Genomic DNA, 19,476 nt, shown 5'->3' on the forward strand with positions numbered 1-19,476 from the left:
GAGGATAGTACTGAACCTTATATCTGCTATGTTTTTTCCTGTACATACATGCCTATGGTAAAGTTTAATTTATAAATTAGGCACAGTAAGAGATTAACAGTAATAACTGATAATAAAATCAAACAATTCTCGCAATATGCCAGCATCACTACTCTTGCAGTTTGGGACCATTATTAAGAAAAATAAGGGTCACTTGAACACAAGCACTGCAATACAGTGACAGTCAGTATGATAACCTAGATGGCTACTGAGTGACTAAAAAGCAGGTGACATCTACAGTGTGGACATGCTGGACAAAGGGATAATTCACATCCTGGGCAAGATGGGCTGGACTGTGTAAGATTTCATCACGCTACTCAGAATGGTACACAGTTGAAAACTTATAAATTGTTTATTTCCAGAATTTTTCATCGTGGTGCGGGCGTGACACTGAGGGTTGCCATCCCATTGCCGGTCGCGGTACGGGCGCGACACTGAGGGTTGCGATCCCGTTACCGGTCACGAAAAAAGACAAAAAGGAAAAAAAAAAAAAGAACTATCATTTATTCTAATATTAAGTCTTTCTCCTTTTTTTTAGTCTTAAGGTGTTCTTTCTTTTATGAAATAATGTGGCAGTATATGATATATTGGTGGGGTTTTTTTTTAATATCCCTACTAGCAAAATTTTTAAATTGGCAAACCTGTATCAGTTCATAGAAATTATTTCAATATTTTACTGGTCTCTGAAATTCAAGATTCTGGATACCATTTCTATAAAGCAGTTGTGATTTTTTTTTCCCCTCAGCAAAATTCTTATCCATATGTAAAAGTAGAGATTTCAAAAAGAGAATGTCCCCACCCCTACCCCCAATTGATAATACTCTGAAATATTCCAAATAGTTTTAGGTTGAATCATAAAGCATTCTACATGGTTACCTCTGAAGATTGCATTCCTTTTATCTCTGTCTATCAAGGGAATATTCCTTAAAAGTTGTGTGTCAAGTATGTGGTTGCAATTAATTAGCAAAGTCTCTAAAGGAGCACTCTGTGCCATTTAATCAGAATCAGGCTTTGAGGATACTGTCCTTTTTGTGAAACATCACATCTGACTTCCTGCCCTTTCACCTTTGGAACTCTGGGTCAGGCATAGACTTTGGTCCTTAAAAATAAGAGGCTTAAATAGTGACCTCATCTTAGTTCCTATAATATAATTGCAGATCAAATAGCCATGATTCATAAACTAACACAAAGGGGCTCTTTGCTTCCTGACTGACTCCAAGAATAAGTGAGCAACATGACTAAAACCCTCATTACAGAGCCTTTCTCCAGATTACCTTGCTGGGTCCCGGATATTAATAGCCTTGGAAAGTGGTTTCTGCAGCTGCTGCTGCTGCTGCTCTTAAAGAGAACCTCCAGAATAAACAGTGAACCCTCAACCTGCTAAATAGTGATCACAGGGAGATGAGTTTTTGTCCTCAATTTCTTGCTCTACGAACAAGTAGTAATAGCAGCTACTTTGTGTACTGTTGCTGCAGAGATTATATGAAGGGCAGATTAAGCAAGTACCGTAGACTAACTTTTATATCAATGAACACATTTCCTTTTCTTTCTTATAGGGTTTTGGAAATTTGCCCATCTGCATGGCAAAGACCCACCTTTCTCTCTCTCACCAACCTGACAAAAAAGGTGTGCCGAGGGATTTCATTTTACCTATCAGTGATGTCCGGGCCAGCATAGGCGCTGGGTTCATTTACCCTTTGGTCGGAACGGTGAGTGAGTGACATTCTCCCGAACCCCTTTCCATACTGTGTTGTCACAATGCCTAAAATCGTTATTCTCCTCCACCTTTTTGCAAATCATGTATTAAGGAGTAGTCAGTAGTATTTGCTATTTTTCTAAACACTCTCTCCCACTAAAAAAAGAAAAGAAAAAACACCTTGGCCATTGCAGTTTGGGTCTTTCTTTTTTTAGATCATGTGTTCAGGATTCGTAGAGTCGTAAAACTGATTTCCCTCCTAAGACAAGGAAGAGAATAACTTGGGAGAATTCAGTTGTTGTTTAGATGGTAGGCTGGCTTAGTGCAGCGCTTCGTGACGTTCATCACATCACGGCACTCAAAATGGTAACATCCTACCACTGTGGGGCTCAGACCGGACAGTACCAGGCCAGCCGCCCAAGGGCTGGGGGTATCGGCGCCTTACCCTCTACACATCAGGTGGGAAGCTCTGGCTTAGAAAACTTGCAAATCACATGAGCTCTCATTTTTGACATTGTTGCAAGGGGACTGCATTGCTGTAGGATGATGACTGTGTTATGTCAGGTTACCTGTGGGAGGAAGGGAGATAAGCAGAAAAATAAAAGCTTATCAGAGCATTTAAAATCCATGATGAGGGGCTTCATTATAGCCATACAATAAAAGCTTTCTCGTGGTACCCATCAGTGGCCTAAATTTAACTTCTAGTCATGAGAGCAGTCCTGGCTTAGGTTTAGAATGAAATAATTCTAAATCATCATCATCATCATCATTATCATAATTATTACTGTTATTATTACAAACTGATCTGAGCCCAAACAAAACATTATAAAAATTTTTTATGATACAACATGTGGGTCTATTATGCAAACAAGGAACGGATAGGCAAAACATGCAGAATTCTTGCCTTGATATTTATACGTTTCATCTCATATTGGGCAAATGTTTTCAATAAGCATTTGTTGAATCTTTCGTGCACATGAGGCGTGGGAATACCAGGAGGAGCAGGTGTGAGAAGCACAGGTTTACACAGGACAGGGAAATCGGGAGAGTGCTGTGTGGGCATTCTGAATGCCTGCAGAGCGCAGTGGAGGCAGCAGCTTCTTCTACCTGGGGAAGGGGGTGTGGAAGGAGAGGGGACTCGAGAATGCTGCATAAAGGGCTTCATCGGGAGAGTGCTGTGTGGGCATTCTGAATGCCTGCAGAGCGCAGTGGAGGCAGCAGCTTCTACCTGGGGAAGGGGGTGTGGAAGGAGAGGGGACTCGAGAATGCTGCATAAAGGGCTTAGTCTCTGAACTGGAGAAACAGAGTGAGTTTCTACTCAAAGGAACAGAAGTACATGGTGTCCCTCCCCAGGGTGGTCCAGTGTGGCTAGAGTTGGACAGGAGCAGGAGGCTGAGAAATAGATTGGGATAGCAGGACAGGATCTCGAATGCCATCTCAAGGAACTTGGATTTCATCCTATGCGCACTATAGGGGAACCACTATGGGATGGGGTTCTTCTGTTTCTTGGAGTTTTTTATATGTATATGATGAAGTAGAATGTGGTCTGATTTATATTTTAGAAAAATAGCTCTGGCAGCAGTGTAGAGAATGTGTAGAGGACAGGTAGACTCAGGGAGACAAGTCCAGTGGGCTGGGGCCAAAGGTAATCAAAGTTGGCACTGCAGTCACAGACATGGATATGCAGAGTGGAGGTGAATTTGAGACATATTTTAAAGGTAGCCACCTGCAGTGGGGATCAGGGGAAAGGGGCCGTTCTAGCTTGGAGACTGGATGGTGATGAACACAGGGCGAGGCAGATTGGCAGGGCCAGTAAGGAGGCTGGCGTGGAGAATTAGAAGGGTTAAGAGGATATATAAAATAGTCTGTGCCTTCATTAGAAATATAGACACAATGCTCAGAAGAAAGGGACGGGACGGAGGACCGCTGAGTTTTTAGACTATAGGTGAAGGCAGTCATTAAACAAAGGGACAAACAAGGACAGTAGACAGCAGTGAGCAGAGAGTAAAGGAAGATACTGTAGGAAAACAGGAGCCTTCCAAGGAGTCAGAAACGAACGACAAAGGCACTGCAGGGAAAATCCAGGGGAATGCCACAGAAGCCAGGCACGGAATTTCCAGCTGGGGGAAGGGGTAGAAAGGGTGTTGATACAGCGAGAAGGGTTGGAATAAAATGGGTACTGAGTGACGTTTTCAGGTATACAGTTCAGAGCCGGGGTCGCCAGGAGTTGGGGGTCAGGGGAGGGGCACAAGGGAACTTTTTGGGGTTATGGAAATGCTCCATATTTTGATTGTGGTGGTGGTTCCATGACTGTATACTGCATGTCCAAACTCATAGATCTGCACACCTAGAAAGTGAATTTTATTGTGCGTTATTTAATTATACCTCAAGTCACAAAAACATGGGTCCCTTCATCTGAGCATTAAGAAGAAAAATCAAAAAAAGGATAGTGAAAAGAGCTTGCTGTATTCCTTAGAATGGCCTCGGTGGTGGCCGTTCCCCTCCGGGGCTTTGTCGGTGAAGGCCTTGGCTTAGGAGTAAGAGGACAGTTGAGTGGTGCAGGCAGATTAGACCACCAGGAGAGATGGGGGTGACAGGAGTACCCGAACAGAACCTGAAGCTGTGGGCATGGCGAGGGGAGGAGGGGAAGGTTAGCCTACTCCATAGTGTATCCTGTCTTGCCCTCTGCAGATTCAAAATCCTGCAGTAGTTCACCCAGCAGATTCATTCATTCGTTCGTTCAGCTAGTGTGCATACGGCACTCTACCCCGTGGAATGGGGAGCCCAACCTCAGGAAACATTCTCTGCTTCGGGCAGCTTACAGCTGGTAAAGGCAGATAAAAGTGAATTAACAAAGAAGATGGTTTAGTGTAGAAATTGTGAATTTGATATCTTAATTCCTTCTGAGCATTTAATAGTCATTAAATAAAAATAACAATATAATTTAAAATCTTGGGGGTCACAAATATGTAATGTGAATCTCCTTCCACCCCAGCTACCAGCACCACATCCATCACCAGGTAAAGACCAAAGCGATTCTGGAAAATCAGAATTCCATCCGCGTTGGCTTGTGTCTGAACACTAGGCTGTTGTATGCTCTGACGTCACTCTTTGACCTATGACTAGTTAGAAAATGAATGTGTGGAATGGCCCTGGAGGTTTCCTCATGCAAGCCCTCTGCGCCACTATCTCGTCTCCGCAGCGCTCAGCCAAGTTCCTCCCGTGGCCACACACAGGGTCACGGGAGCGTCGGTGCACTGCGATGAAATCCGCCTGAACAATTGGGTGTGAGGCGCACGGAAGGAAGTGGTGCCTGACTAAAGGAGTTCCTGGAGGTCAGAAAACTGTCACTTGGAGGTGGTGGCCTTAGAGGGCTGCTTTCTGTGACAGAGCAGGAAACTGTGTGTGGTTCAGGGCAGAGGCACCAGCAGAGGCCAAGATCTCCTAATAAGGGCTGGTATTTACTTTTACTTGACCCCGTTCTGGGCCCTGCCACAGTCTGCTGAAATGCTTGTAATATTCATCACCCGTGTGGGAGACAGTGTAGTAATTTCCTGCTGAGATGACCGAGGGAAGGGGAATGGGGACACTGCAGGGACTGGCTCCTGCAGGTGGGAAAATCCTAGCATAATGATTCACTGTGATGCTTAGTCACCCAACATGTGCTCATCAGAATGCCATTGAAATACACATTCATCTTTCCACTCCAGAGATTCAGTCCAAACTGGGACCTCAAAATCAGAAGGGTTCTCCATTCTTCTGCAGTGTTCATTTGTTCATTCATTCATTCAGCAAGTCATTATTAAATACCTATGGCATGCATGGCCATAAACCACATGGAGATGATCAAGATCCAGTCCTTCCCTCATAAGCCTTATGATAGACTCTAGGAAGTAAAACCATACAAGTACGGAATGCTGTGGGATTTATATCAAAGGGAGAAATCTTCTCGGTATGTCCTTATGGGAGGCAAAGAGCCCCTCTCCCATCTGGCTACCTCATAGATCTAAAAGTGGAGGATCCCAACACAAGCACGTCCCTCCTCCAACAATAAACATCTCCAGCGTTCCTGACTTTGGGAGATCACGTGGTGAAATGCTGGAGAGGTCAGCTTTTCCCCCCCTCCAGGTTTAGCTTTCTAAATATTTACTTTTACTTTTCATCTTTACTTGTAGGCCAGATTTTTTCTACCATTGGATTATTTCATTATGTTCTATTTAGTTTTTGCTTTAATTGATGTTGGTCAACGCAATCAAATAATATTAATAAATACCATCCACTCATGGCTTCCCTACTATTTCACTTCCCTGTGCTGTTTTTACAGAAGCAGCCAGTACGTGGATTCCTCAGCTCATGGAAACTAAGACCTTTGCTATTATTCTTACATTCATTGGTAGCGTTTTCCATATTGCATTAAGGTAGCTAATTTTTCCTTCCTAAAGTAACTTTCTTTGTTCCTAGTAAGCTTCATATGCCATTATACTTACATATTCTTTCCAGCATATTAATGAAAGCTAGGAAATAGTACATGATTCTTGAACAGCAGGCCACCACTTTATGCATCTTTTTGAAAGAAATAATTTATCAAATACAGATCTCTGATGAGAGAAGAAAAGAACAAGTTGTTTTTTTTAAGATTTTCCAACCATATATTCTACATATTACCCTGTTTATGGTATGTTTCCAAAATTCTGTGAAAGCTTATGGTCTACAGTGTTCAATAAACCTAGTAGTTTATAAAACTTCTCAAAAAACAATGTCATGCCAAAAAAAAAAAACTTTTAGTAGGTGGTCTTTATTTTGTGGTCACACCGTTAAGTTTCTATAATTTAGAAAGACTGTTTAATCATTTGGCATAAATTTTGTGACATAAAAGTACAAATATGTAAGCAGAGTAACCAAATATGTAACCAAAACCTTAACATTGGGCACTGATGTTCTCGGTAGCTTTTTTTCTTCTCTTTACTTTTCTATACAGTTCAGATTACTACAGTGGGCATGTGTCACTTTTATAACACGAAAATACAGTAAATAGGGAGATGATAAACTACAACCACTTGGGAAAAGTGTTTAACTCAGGCCAAACAGTTGCAAGGGTCAGAACAGATGCACAACGTGTGGGACCAGGCTTGATGCTGTCCCCTCACCCGACCTAGCTGTCTTACAGAGTCTTAACACCTGAGAAGTTGGGACACTGAAGAAAGGACAAAAGAGCTAGAATGTTCCTGTAAGAAATGCACTCCCGAGTAGGGTTTGCCTAGCTCTGTCTAATGTTTGCAAGCCCCAGATTCTGCAAAGGAATTGCAGGGGTTTTTTTATCCATGCTAATTTGTCCTCGGGCCCCTCTTGCTTACTGTTTTAGAATAGAGGGAGGATGAGTGACACCTTTCTGCTGCCAGGACTTCCTTAAACAATGGTGCGTTTTCAGAACATTTGGCCTGAAGAGGTGGGTGGCTGACCGAGTCTGAGTTCTTAGCAGATGTCCATTTGAAGTTAGTTTTTGTTGTAGTTGATTGTTCTCCTTTGACAGCGCATTGAGACAGTGAGAGAGGCTCTGGAAGGATGTAGAATGAACTCTTTTTGATTGACAAACATGGGACATAAAGTTAGGCCATGATAGCTGTTTAGGACAATAATCTGGTCTGGAATCTTGGGCTTAAACAGTCTCACAGTTCACCCAGAAGGGAATAAGCTATCCTATGGCATTTCCATGGTGGTCAGTGCCATTTAGGGCATTCTTGGGGTGGGCATTTAGGGCTACTGGTACTGTAGAGGAATACACAGTTGATGCTTCAGTCTCCCAGACGGATAGGAGAGAAAGGCGTTGTGGCTGGGGTGACCGTAACACCCAGGGGTCAGAGCTCCCAGGCCTGTCCCATGCTGCAGTTGTCACTGTGTGTTTCCTTCCCTCTTTTTTACAACCCCCTCACCTGGGTCCCTGTGCCCTTTCTGGGGCAGAGGGTGATAAGAAGGCACTGCATGTGTGCACACGTGTTTTTTCTCCTGCTGGGATTGGCCTGGGCTGGACCCATCACGGTGTAGAAGTCTGAACAGAGACAAAAGACTGAAAGTATCAGCAGTAAAACACAGTTTATTTAACTGGTGTGTCCTTTATCCCCCTCTGTGGGGCCTGGCCCAGCCTCAGCTCTGCCCAGGTGCACCCCTGACGTCATCGCTTGGCTGCACTCTGGAAAGCAGGAAGCTGCTGGAGCGTTTGGGAACTTGGTGTTGTCATCACAGCTACTGCCTGGTAGAGAGTTACTGGACAGTGTGGTGGAAGGGGGCAGGGGAAAGAGAAAGCGTGCCCCCACCTTACCCCCAGCAGAGTCATTGTCATTTGCCCTTTCTCATGTTTGAGTTCAGCAGGCTGAGTTTTCCCTGCACTCCCTCCCATATAGAAGTAGGTACTGAATGTTTCGTGTCCTCCTGGGTCAAGTCCAGGCCAACGATGACATTCTTTTCCAGGTCAGTGGGGTGCCTTTGCTCCCCTGCATACCGCCCTGCTTAGGGATGCCCATTACATGAGTGCTTTGCTGGCTTAGCCGTGAAAGGTGAATTTATTCAGACCTTGTAGTTTTAAATCAAATGCGTGACTCCTCACATTTTCCAGAGATGTATGGCCAGTTATGCAGTGAGAAAATTAAATATCCCCAAGCTGCACTTTTAGTGAGATGGATAAGCAGTTATACTCATGCAGTGAAAGCTCATGCAGAGCTGCTAGCCCCAGGATGCCTGCCAGGGGCCATCACCTCTGCTCCTTTCTGCCCTCACCTGCCACCTTTCCCACTGGTACCTTCTCCTGCCTTCCCACTCCTACCCTCGCAAAGAAACAAAGGAACGTTTAGCTTATTTGACTAAATTCTGCAGATAACCTTCCGGTCTCCGGTGCTCCTTAGCCCTGCAATCTCTCTGATTAGTTTGAAATAAACCAGCTCCAGCTCATCCTCTGCCCCCGCACCTCCCCTCCCCCTCTGGCCTCACTTTATTTGTGTCCCTGGGTCCTTTATCTTCGTTCCTGGAATCTTATGGGTTTCCTCTTCCCCATCCAGCATGGGTCCCCATCCCCACAGCTCTTCCTTATCTCTGCATCAGAATTTCCTGCTTTCTCCCAAACATGTCCCTTCCTTGGCCGAGGACCCCCTGCTTCTTCTCATTATGATGTCAGAAAGGCGTTGTGGCTGGGGTGACCGTAACACCCAGGGGTCAGAGCTCCCAGGCCTGTCCCATGCTGCAGTTGTCACTGTGTGTTTCCTTCCCTCTTTTTTACAACCCATAACAAAGTGTAAAACCTGATGCTGCCCTCAGGAGGCAGCAGGATGTTTGGATAAATAAGGCACAACACCTGAAAAATTAAAGCAAGTGCAATTTGCTTGCCAAAAGAAGGTGTAAATGATCAATGCAATAGGCTTGCAGAGGTGGCAGCGACCACAGTGGCTGGGCTGGGAGGGTTGGCTAAGATGTAGTTTTTCCTGTTAATCCAGGTCCCCCCTAGAGCAGGGACTGTGTCTTGAGTTCCGTTCACCTTTCCACAATTGGAAGTCCAGTGTAGAACATACCATAGGAGCCAACTAAATGTGCCGGTGGCCTGCCAGCTCTGCAGAAAGCAAAGGAAATCCTTAAGGAATCCACTCACTGCCATTGTGAAGTCACCTGTGCTAGAATCCCAGGTTCAAAACCAATCTAGAGAAGTCTTTTAAGGAGTTAATAGAAGAGGCTCAGGTGCCCACAAGTCCCGTCTGCTCCCACCTCCAACCTTTTGGGATCAGTGCATTAGCCTTTCTTGTCAAACCAGTTACTGACCAGCAAGACTATAAAACAGGTCCAAATGCATTTTTATTAATGTGCTTAGATATGGGTCTACAGGTCAAACATCCCATTATAAAGGGGAAAAAAAAGACAAATTTTTTCTCATACTCTTCATGCTCAACACAATGCTTCTGTGACCAGCATGTGGCGGTTTTCCCCCACACACCAAAAATTCTCCAGTAGACACCTACTAGGTATCCTATAATTTAATTCAGTTCTGAAAGTCTACCTAGAGCTGATGTCAGATCCTTCAGGTGGAGGGCTCAGTCCCACAGACTGCCCCACTTCAGATGCCAATTGCAAGTCTGGGCCACCTGTATTTTGACAAACTGGCTAAAAACTGGGCTTCCCGTGACCCCCTCCTTGGGTTCAGTTAAGTTTCTAGGACAGGTCTCAGAACCCAGGGAAACACATTTACCAGTTTATTATAAAGAATATTATAATAAATACAGACGAACAGCCAGATGAAGAGGTACACTGCGTCAGGTCCAGAAGGATCCCTGTGGAGTTGGGGTGCACCGCTCCCTACCCCCCCAGCACATGGGTACATTCACCAACCCAGCAAATCTTGTTACAGAGTTTCTGTGGAATTTAATCTCCAGCTCCACCCCCACCCCCACCTTTCCTGGAGGTTGGAGAGTGCTCCTCCACTCCATTGGTCTTTCTGGTGACTGCCCCCCTCCCCCCAGCAATGTAGGAGACCTGCCCCGAGTCGCCTCATTAGCATAAACTCAAATGTTATCTTAGAAGCTCTTAATGAATAACAGAAGACACTCCTATCACCCAGGAAAGTCCTAGGCTTTTAGGAGCCCTCTGACTAGAACCAAGGACAAAGACCAAATGTTTCTTATTTTACCACACCCACCAAAAAGGATTGCTGGGCAGGACAGCCATGTGTGTGGAAGGTGCTCGTCCACATTTTGTACCGATTTCTTGCGGTCCGTGTTTCCAGCTGCAGAATCATCTTCACCATCACCTGTGCTTACCAGAGGCACATTCCTCCACATGCTTTATGTAGATTAGCTCATGACTCGTCCTCCCAGCCCTGTGAGCACGGTCAGTGGTAAGTGGCAAAGGAGAGTTCTAGCATTCTGTGGATATTAAGTATTATGAGATCTTTGTCCAATAATAACTTTAACATCTTGGTATTGTCTTTTCAGTAGGTCAGTCGGTGTGTACTCACAGTGTCGAGTGTGCTGAGCCCTGAAACACATAACAAAGTGTAAAACCTGATGCTGCCCTCAGGAGGCAGCAGGATGTTTGGATAAATAAGGCACAACACCTGAAAAATTAAAGCAAGTGCAATTTGCTTGCCAAAAGAAGGTGTAAATGATCAATGCAATAGGCTTGCAGAGGTGACAGCGACCACAGTGGCTGGGCTGGGAGGGTTGGCTAAGATGTACTAGGGCATTTGAGAATTTTGGGGCAGAGGACCACCCTAGCAGTGACCTCCTGAAGGAGGGAGACCCTGAGAGCCTGTGCCCAGGTCCAGGTGAGTGGTCAGGAGCCTCAAGCGGAGGCAGTAACACAGAAGTAGACAGGGAGGTGTGTGTGGCCGGGAGACTCAGTGAAGAGGAAGTCACCAGAAAAGACAAGTGACAGAATGTGAGAAAGGGAAGCAGGTAGCTCCCGAGGGGCTGGAGAGACAGGGCCACATAGAGCAAAGGCTGAGAGCCGGCCTTGCGGGGAATCCATTGACTGGCGGGCAAGTGCCACGTTGCTGGACGTGCCTGTTTGACTTCCATATCAAGCTATCTGTCAGGCTGTTAGTTAGAAATTAGCTTCTGGAGTTCAGGAGAGAGGCCAGAACTAAAAATTGGGGAGTTATTTAAAGGGGGGTGATATACACTCTGTAAATTTCCTTCTAATTCAAAACGTTCTTACGTATTTACTAGGGTCTGTCAGGCTGTTAGTTAGAAATTAGCTTCTGGAGTTCAGGAGAGAGGCCAGAACTAAAAATTGGGGAGTTATTTAAATGGGGGTGATATACACTCTGTAAATTTCCTTCTAATTCAAAACGTTCTTACGTATTTACTAGGCACTGTGCACTGAGGTTACCCAGACCGGAAAGACCCAGTCCCTGCCCTGGAAGCTCATATGTGCAAGAAAAGGGCTGGGATGCACAGGGCAAAGGGTGGTCACTTCTCCTGTGTTCAGAACCTCCCCAGAGGAGCTCAGAGGTGTCCTAAAAAAGAGTGGCGTTTATATGGGGGAGGGCAGAGGTGATGCATTCCAGACAGAGCAGTGGGCAGGAGCCCAACCACAGACCACCTTATTAGAGGCTGTAGCTGGGAGCTGAGCTTGACCCTGTTAACAAGTTCACTGAAAAAGAAAGTTGGGGACAAAGGACACTTTATTTGGCAAACAGTTTGTAAACTGGGGAGGTGCAACCTTTGGTAAAAAACGAAAGTGCACTCTGCCAGCACACAGAGAGACTGTCTTATATATCAAAAGTTCCCACCAGGTTCCCACCAAAGTCGTCCTATGCAAATGAGAGACACTCGAGCTTGCTCAGTCCTGATTGGTCTGGCCCATTATGCAAAAGAAGGATTCTGGCTTGCTGAGTTCCATCCAGTTAACACTTGACACATTACAATCCATTGGTTAAGTTCAGGTGGCAGCAGTTGACCCATAGCGGAAGCAGAGACAGGTAGCTTGTGGAAGTCCCAAACCGGGTACATGTGTAACCTCTAGTTAGCAAAAGGCTACTTGGCTCCAGTTTGAATTTAGATCCAGTTAACCACTTCAGGAACCACCTTGAAGGACTGGCTCTTTCAGGGTTCTTAACCCTGAAGACAGTGGGATGAGCCATTGGAAACCCTTAGCTGGCAGAATGATGAGGTCAGACTATTGCATGGTTCCAGGCACTGCTCCTAGCAGTCTGTGCGAGTGGTGGTCCCCAGAGGTGTACAAGGCCATCTCCTGCATGCCCACCACGAAAGAGTTCTGGGCCACTCTTTATTGCCTTTAATGCAAAAAAGCAAAACTTCCAGCAGTTGCTCCTGCCCCGTTTTTGTGAGCCCACTACAGGACAGTTCGTGTCCTAGGTACTGGAAAAACCAGAAGTGTAGGAATGGGCAGCTCCAGGCTGAGTCAGGGGACAAATGAGATGTCCCCTGCACTGTGAGACACGGGAGTAGGGAGGTACCAGAATACTATTTCTATATCCATCTAGTCTGTAAGCCTCATAATTTGGTTTCTGAATGAGTTATTTGCCACAGGCCAAAAGCTTTTGAAGTTGTTTCAGACTCTGTATTACACAAATAAATAGAATTGTCCTACAAATAAAGAAGGTAATTTCATCTTTGTTTGAAGCACCATGCAGTATTTGTCTGACTTGTACAAATATTTCTGATTCATTAGAATCCTCCACTGTTGACCTATTTGCTGTTGTGTCATAATTATCATGAGGCCATTGGGACCAGTAACCTGGGTGTCCAATGTCTTTTTATGGCATGGTTGATGCTACTTCCAAGTGGCAAAGATTTAACTTGTCATCAGAGCTACAAAATCATAATGATATGTGAAAAGTTCTCTTTTGTACCCTAACATCCAAGAGAAGTGTAAATCCTGACTATCATGCTCATATTAAAAGATAGTTTTTAGTTTGGGCCTGAAAAAATCTATATTACCCCTCACAAGGACGTGTCTGAAGAAGGTGGGTTCTCTGAGTCGGAGGATGGTCAATCTGGCTCACAGGTTCATGATGTAGCTGGTATTTCCTCCCAAGTTAATGCATAATGAATTTAACAAATTACTCATTTGTAATCCTTTATGCCATTTAAAAAACAATTTAGTTAAAAATGCTTTTCACATGGGTAAAAATCGTTGCATAGGTAGCTTTATGTTCTTTATTATTTATAATAACCATAACAGACTTTTTTCTTAAAGCTGTTTTGACAGCCGGAGGTTATTTTAATTTTGATAACTTTGTCATAAAGAGTGGAATGTGCTCCCATTTGGAGATGGAAAAGTTTTGGCAGAGAGATTGAAGAGAGTCACCAACCACGTAACAATGGGATTCCAGTGGGAGCTCTGTTCGGTTTCTTTGATGCATTTTTAGTTTTCATTTCAAGCATAAATTGGAACCGTATATCTTTCTTTGGAGTAGGAAGTATTTCAGACAGAAGAAGAAAAAAATGATTCCTACAACCACATCCCTGGAAAAAGAACAGAAGTTTTCATGAAGAATAATAAAATTAAGTTCACAAATGAGAACTTCAGACTGAATTCTTCTTTTATTTGGACAGTAAATAGTTAATGGTATATGGAAACCGTGATCGGGAATCTCTGGAGCACTAAAAACACATGCCCATAAATCCTTCTCTAGCGCTTCTTTGTGATCGCAGATTCAAGCAAGGACAGTGATGGAGTGTTTCAGTTCAGCCGAAGTGCACGAACCCACTCTGCAGCGCTCTCTGACATTCCCTCCTGAGTGGTATCAACATGCGGATGCTGCTGTCTCCGTCATTACTTTAAAAACAAAAACTGACCTCTCTGCCTGCAATAGTTCAGTAAATCTTCACACATCTTCCATTTTAACTTCTTTCTTGTGTCTTGTCTGTTGAGTACATGCACTGACATCTTTCTAGCCTCAAATAATCAGTTCTTTTCCCCTAAATGTAATGGGTCATCCAAAAAAGAATCATTGAAAGGGGGGTTAAAGACAGTAATTTCTAGATCGCTTCAGGATCAGAGTGATTGTCTCTAAATATATGTAGTGATTATATGTTTATAATATTTAATGACTTAGAGAAATAACCGGTGTGTTTAGTGGGGAGAAATGAGATTTTGTAAAACATAATATCAACAATGTAAAACTGCATAGAAAAGCAAGCAGGAAGAAAAGGATTTTTAAATGAATTATAATAGTAAAAATTAATACTGTGATCAGAATTAACACTTACTGAGCAGTAACTAGGTGCCAGGCAGTGCTCTGAACGCTTTTAGTGTCTCAAGTCATTTAATGTTCTCAGCACTCCTTGAGGTAGGTCATATCGGTGTCCTTGTTTTATACACAGGGAAACCAAGGCACAGAGAGGTTAAGTAACTTGCCCTCATCATAGAGCTCATAAGTGGCAGAACCAGTATTCAACCCCAGCATTGCCAACCCCACCCCCAGAAATATTATACCCTCTTTGTGCTGATGATGTGGTCTTATATTCCCATCCTGTGAGTTACTATAAGTGACCCTTGGTCTGCTAACCATCTCATTAGAAAAGGTGGCTCCAAATGACCTGCTCTAAAACTAATTCCAATATGTGGGCAGATGGTGTCCGAAACCTTATTGCTTGATATTCATTAATTACATATAGCTTTTATCAGCACCACACTCTCCCGAGTGAGCCACAGGGCCGGCCCTACATATAGCTTTTAAAATTGTAGTAACTTCGGATAAATCTTCTAATTTTTCCTGTTGGTTATAAGAAAGCTGTGTCGCTCAGAAGGGAAAATTTTAATTGTTCCCTGTTGTCATTTCCCTGCAGCTTTTCTATTGTTTGTTTGTTTGTTTGTTTGTTTGTTTGTTTGTTTGTTTGTTTGTTTGTTTGTTTGTTTGTTTGTTTGTTTGTTTGTTTGTTTGTTTGTTTGTTTGTTTGTTTGTTTGTTTGTTTGTTTGTTTGTTTGTTTGTTTGTTTGTTTGTTTGTTTGTTTGTTTGTTTGTTTGTTTGTTTGTTTGTTTGTTTGTTTGTTTGTTTGTTTGTTTGTTTGTTTGTTTGTTTGTTTGTTTGTTTGTTTGTTTGTTTGTTTGTTTGTTTGTTTGTTTGTTTGTTTGTTTGTTTGTTTGTTTGTTTGTTTGTTTGTTTGTTTGTTTGTTTGTTTGTTTGTTTGTTTGTTTGTTTGTTTGTTTGTTTGTTTGTTTTTTAAAAGATGACCGCTAAGGGGATCTTAACCCTTGACTTGGTGTTGTCAGCACCACGCTCTCCCAAGTGAGCTAACTGGCCATCCCTTATAGGGATCCAAACCTGTGGCCTTGGTGTTATCAGCACTGCACTCTCCCAAGTGAGCCACAGGCCGGTGCTCGGCTTTTCTGTTTGACCAGTAATTCTTGCTTTGAAACTCTTCTAAGCCAGAATATGACCAGCCATGTTTTATGGTGTGGATCTTGGCATTTTTGTCATCCATGAGTTCAAGTGGTTGAGGCAGGTCCAGAACTGGTTTTTAAGAGAAACCCTGGTTTCTCTCTCTGTTTGGAAAGGGTTAATCATTTCTTTAAGGGAGAGACTTTATTTGGATCCTTGGTTTCACAGAAGTATTGTCAACCTTCCCAGCCAAGTGATTGATCTATGGGGCATAAACAGAAACACCATCAGTGCCAGAGAATAAAACCTAGAACTGTCGCTGCCTGACTTTTTATCAAAGCCCTGCCTGGGAAGTGGTGGTTATGGAGAATTATCTGAACAATCTGTCCATTCCTCTGGAGATGGCCTAGTTTTTGTCCCCAGACCAAGCTGACCTCAGGGAGCTGTGCACTTACATTGTATTCAGCAACATGTCCTTTGGCATCATGTCCTTGTCTTTTGGGGGACACGTGCTGTAAGGAAGAACCTTCCAATGTGCTATTGTAGGGCACAGCCTCTTATCCTCATCCCCTCTGGAAACCAAGGCACAGAGTTTAAGTGACTTGCCCTCACAGAGAGGTTAAGTAACTGCAAAGAGGTTGCAGAAGGGGTTCTCTGGGTTAAGGGGGCTCTGTGTACTCATTTTGCCCGTGGGATTCTGTTGTGGCCTTACCACTCCGAGTTAGGAGCCTGTGGACTTGTCTGTTTCCCCACAGGGTGGTCAGTACTGGGAAGTCAGGGACTGAATCCCATTCATCTCTAAATCCCAAATGCCAGGCCCAGCTCTTGGCATGCAGTAGGATCCAGTGAATGAATTTCTTCCAGCCCTAACAATAAAGTTTTGGCACATCCTGGGGCAGAATGTCTTTGGCAGTTTACTCTGATTGCCTATAAGCTCTACAACTACTAAGCAGCTCAGCTCTAATTATTGTAGGATACTTGGACCTCGTACCTCCTTTCTAACTGAATCTTGACTTCTACCCAGGATATATTTTCCATGGTCCTGATTTCTGTCAAACTGATTTTTAAATTTTATTATAAGGTAAGCCTGCTCAAGTTTTTTGCTGAAAACTTCCCTTAGCTGGAATGGACATATAGAAGATTAGAGGCAAGATGTAAATAACGGTGCCACCTCACAATGCTTTAAGACCTAAGAGACCTAGAGTCCCCACCCCCACCACCAAAAACATCCACACACACATACACGCACAAGAAGATGGTATTTCTACCTTTTCTTTCTCCATTAAAACACTCCAGGGAGTAGTCTTACCTTTGAGGAAAGCAGTACACACAATCCTTATTTTCATTGCTATTCAGGCACAACCTATGGCTTATTCATTGAAGGTTTGGTTTTACCTCTTCTCTTGCGTGATTTTCTGTACCTGCTAAGAGCTTCAGCTGATTTACCACACTGATGTTTTAATGAAATATAAATAGCTTTTCGATGAGTATCTAGTGCAGGGAGACCCTCTGGGCAGGTCAGGGCCGTGTTGGGGCTGGGAACAGAGCAGGAAGTGCAGGAGTGTTGGTGTTTGGGTCTGTTGCATCTGTTTTTAGCCTTTGTCCTGGTAGAGGCTGCATTTCTGATCTTACAAAAAGCTTGTCAGTACACTTGGCAGAAATGTGTTTTGCTTGCTTTTAAGGTTGACCTACGTCTGACAGCCAGACAGAGTCATTAATTACATTATGCATTTGCAGATTTTTCAGCATGATAGATGGTAATTAGCCTACAAAAGCCCATTTAACCCCCAAGATGGAGCTGTATCATGGAAATTATGACTATGGGAGTCCATGTAATTTGCCTCTGTTAGAAGGGAGAGCCGTGGCTCAGGCATGCCCCGCCCCCACGCCTGGGTTGCAGCCCTGGTCCCTCCTCAGCGAGAACTCCTGCCCCACCTGCATGGCTCAGCCTGGCCTGGCCACGTGAGTCATGGGGATGTGTGCACAGTAGTCAAGGATACCTGCAGGTGTGGACTGATGGGGGGACGGTGTTTTTACTGTTTCAACTTACTTGATAGCATCTCGCCAGTATTATGCATTTCACAAAGCTTCTAAAGGAACTTTTTTTTTTAATCAAAGTGAGCCAGCATCTCAGAGAAGGGCAAGACGGTGTTTTTACTGTTTCAACTTACTTGATAGCATCTCGCCAGTATTATGCATTTCATAAAGCTTCTAAAGGAACTTTTTTTTTTAATCAAAGTGAGCCAGCATCTCAGAGAAGGGCAAGATGGTGCAGTGGTGAGCACATGGAAGCAGGAATGAGGACATCAGGGCTTCGAGTCCCGCCTCTGCCATGGAGCAGCAATTGATGTGGTTGGTGTTTTTGTAAAATCAGAATATAAATTTTGAAAATATTTATTTGTGATAAGAAATGACAACTACTAAAAAGGATTCACATGCTATAAAAGCCATCAGATACTTCCCTAAGTATTGAGGCCCTGCTCTGACCATTTTGTTTTATTCCTGAAACCTTCTCAGGATACTAAGTATTCTTGCCAATTAAGCTAAGTGGAGATTGGCATTTCCCAGAACAGTCTCCAAAGCATCCATGATGCTGCATTTCACACCCTCAGTCTGGGCGTTGGCTGTGCTCTCTGTCCAGTGGGTATATACAGCTCAGTTATGGGATGGTAAGGGTGGGGTCTTCCTCAGNGTGAGTCATGGGGATGTGTGCACAGTAGTCAAGGATACCTGCAGGTGTGGACTGATGGGGGGACGGTGTTTTTACTGTTTCAACTTACTTGATAGCATCTCGCCAGTATTATGCATTTCATAAAGCTTCTAAAGGAACTTTTTTTTTTAATCAAAGTGAGCCAGCATCTCAGAGAAGGGCAAGATGGTGCAGTGGTGAGCACATGGAAGCAGGAATGAGGACATCAGGGCTTCGAGTCCCACCTCTGCCATGGAGCAGCAATTGATGTGGTTGGTGTTTTTGTAAAATCAGAATATAAATTTTGAAAATATTTATTTGTGATAAGAAATGACAACTACTAAAAAGGATTCACATGCTATAAAAGCCATCAGATACTTCCCTAAGTATTGAGGCCCTGCTCTGACCATTTTGTTTTATTCCTGAAACCTTCTCAGGATACTAAGTATTCTTGCCAATTAAGCTAAGTGGAGATTGGCATTTCCCAGAACAGTCTCCAAAGCATCCATGATGCTGCATTTCACACCCTCAGTCTGGGCGTTGGCTGTGCTCTCTGTCCAGTGGGTATATACAGCTCAGTTATGGGATGGTAAGGGTGGGGTCTTCCTCAGAACATTACACAGTGCACTGGGGAGTCATCTGTTTTATTTATGAGTAAATCGATGCTTTCAGCAGATTTCAGCTTTGCTTGGTTCCACACTCAAATCCTTCATGTATTGTAGGGAAGATATGATAGAGACTGGAAGAAGGACATTAGGATTTAAGTGAAGCTCAAAGCAGGCCAAGGTCAACAAGAGGACATCTTTAAGCTGAACAGTGCTGAATTTGTTGGAAGCAATGTAAAAAAATCTGCTGGAAACAACTCAGTTAATGTTTACCTAATAAAGAATTCAGTGCACTGCCTTGGGGTGGGGTATGGACACCGGGAGGTGTAAGACCACATGGAATTTAGAGAAGGGAGCTCTGAAGAATGAGATATTATTGTTGTCACAAAGAGACCCCAGTGATAGGGTTCTGTCTTTGGAAATGACTAACCCTCTCTCTTTAGATACACAGTCCTCTGGCAAACAGTGGTGATTCACTAGACCATTCTAGCTGAATGAATGCATCGGTATGTGACCACACAAATGCCTTATTTCTGATTCACTCGTTCAATATTTATTGAGAAGGAGTGCAGTGTACTAGGCCATGAGAAAAACAACAACAAAGGCCCGGACCTTGCTCTC

The 19,476-nt window shown here is 43.7% G+C and overlaps 1 protein-coding gene across 1 annotated transcript in view; it reads left to right on the top strand.

The window, feature by feature from the left end:
* The window catches only part of MTHFD1L (methylenetetrahydrofolate dehydrogenase (NADP+ dependent) 1-like), a 180,215-nt gene that overhangs the window by 126,568 nt on the left and 34,171 nt on the right, over window positions 1-19,476 (top strand). The window contains exon 20 of the mRNA XM_008566485.1: window positions 1,596-1,748. Coding sequence (XP_008564707.1) covers window positions 1,596-1,748 — 153 coding nt within the window. The remainder of the gene's footprint in view (window positions 1-1,595; window positions 1,749-19,476) is intronic.

Source organism: Galeopterus variegatus, unplaced genomic scaffold (genome assembly GCF_000696425.1).
Source record: "Galeopterus variegatus unplaced genomic scaffold, G_variegatus-3.0.2 Scaffold245, whole genome shotgun sequence".
NCBI lineage: Eukaryota > Metazoa > Chordata > Mammalia > Dermoptera > Cynocephalidae > Galeopterus > Galeopterus variegatus.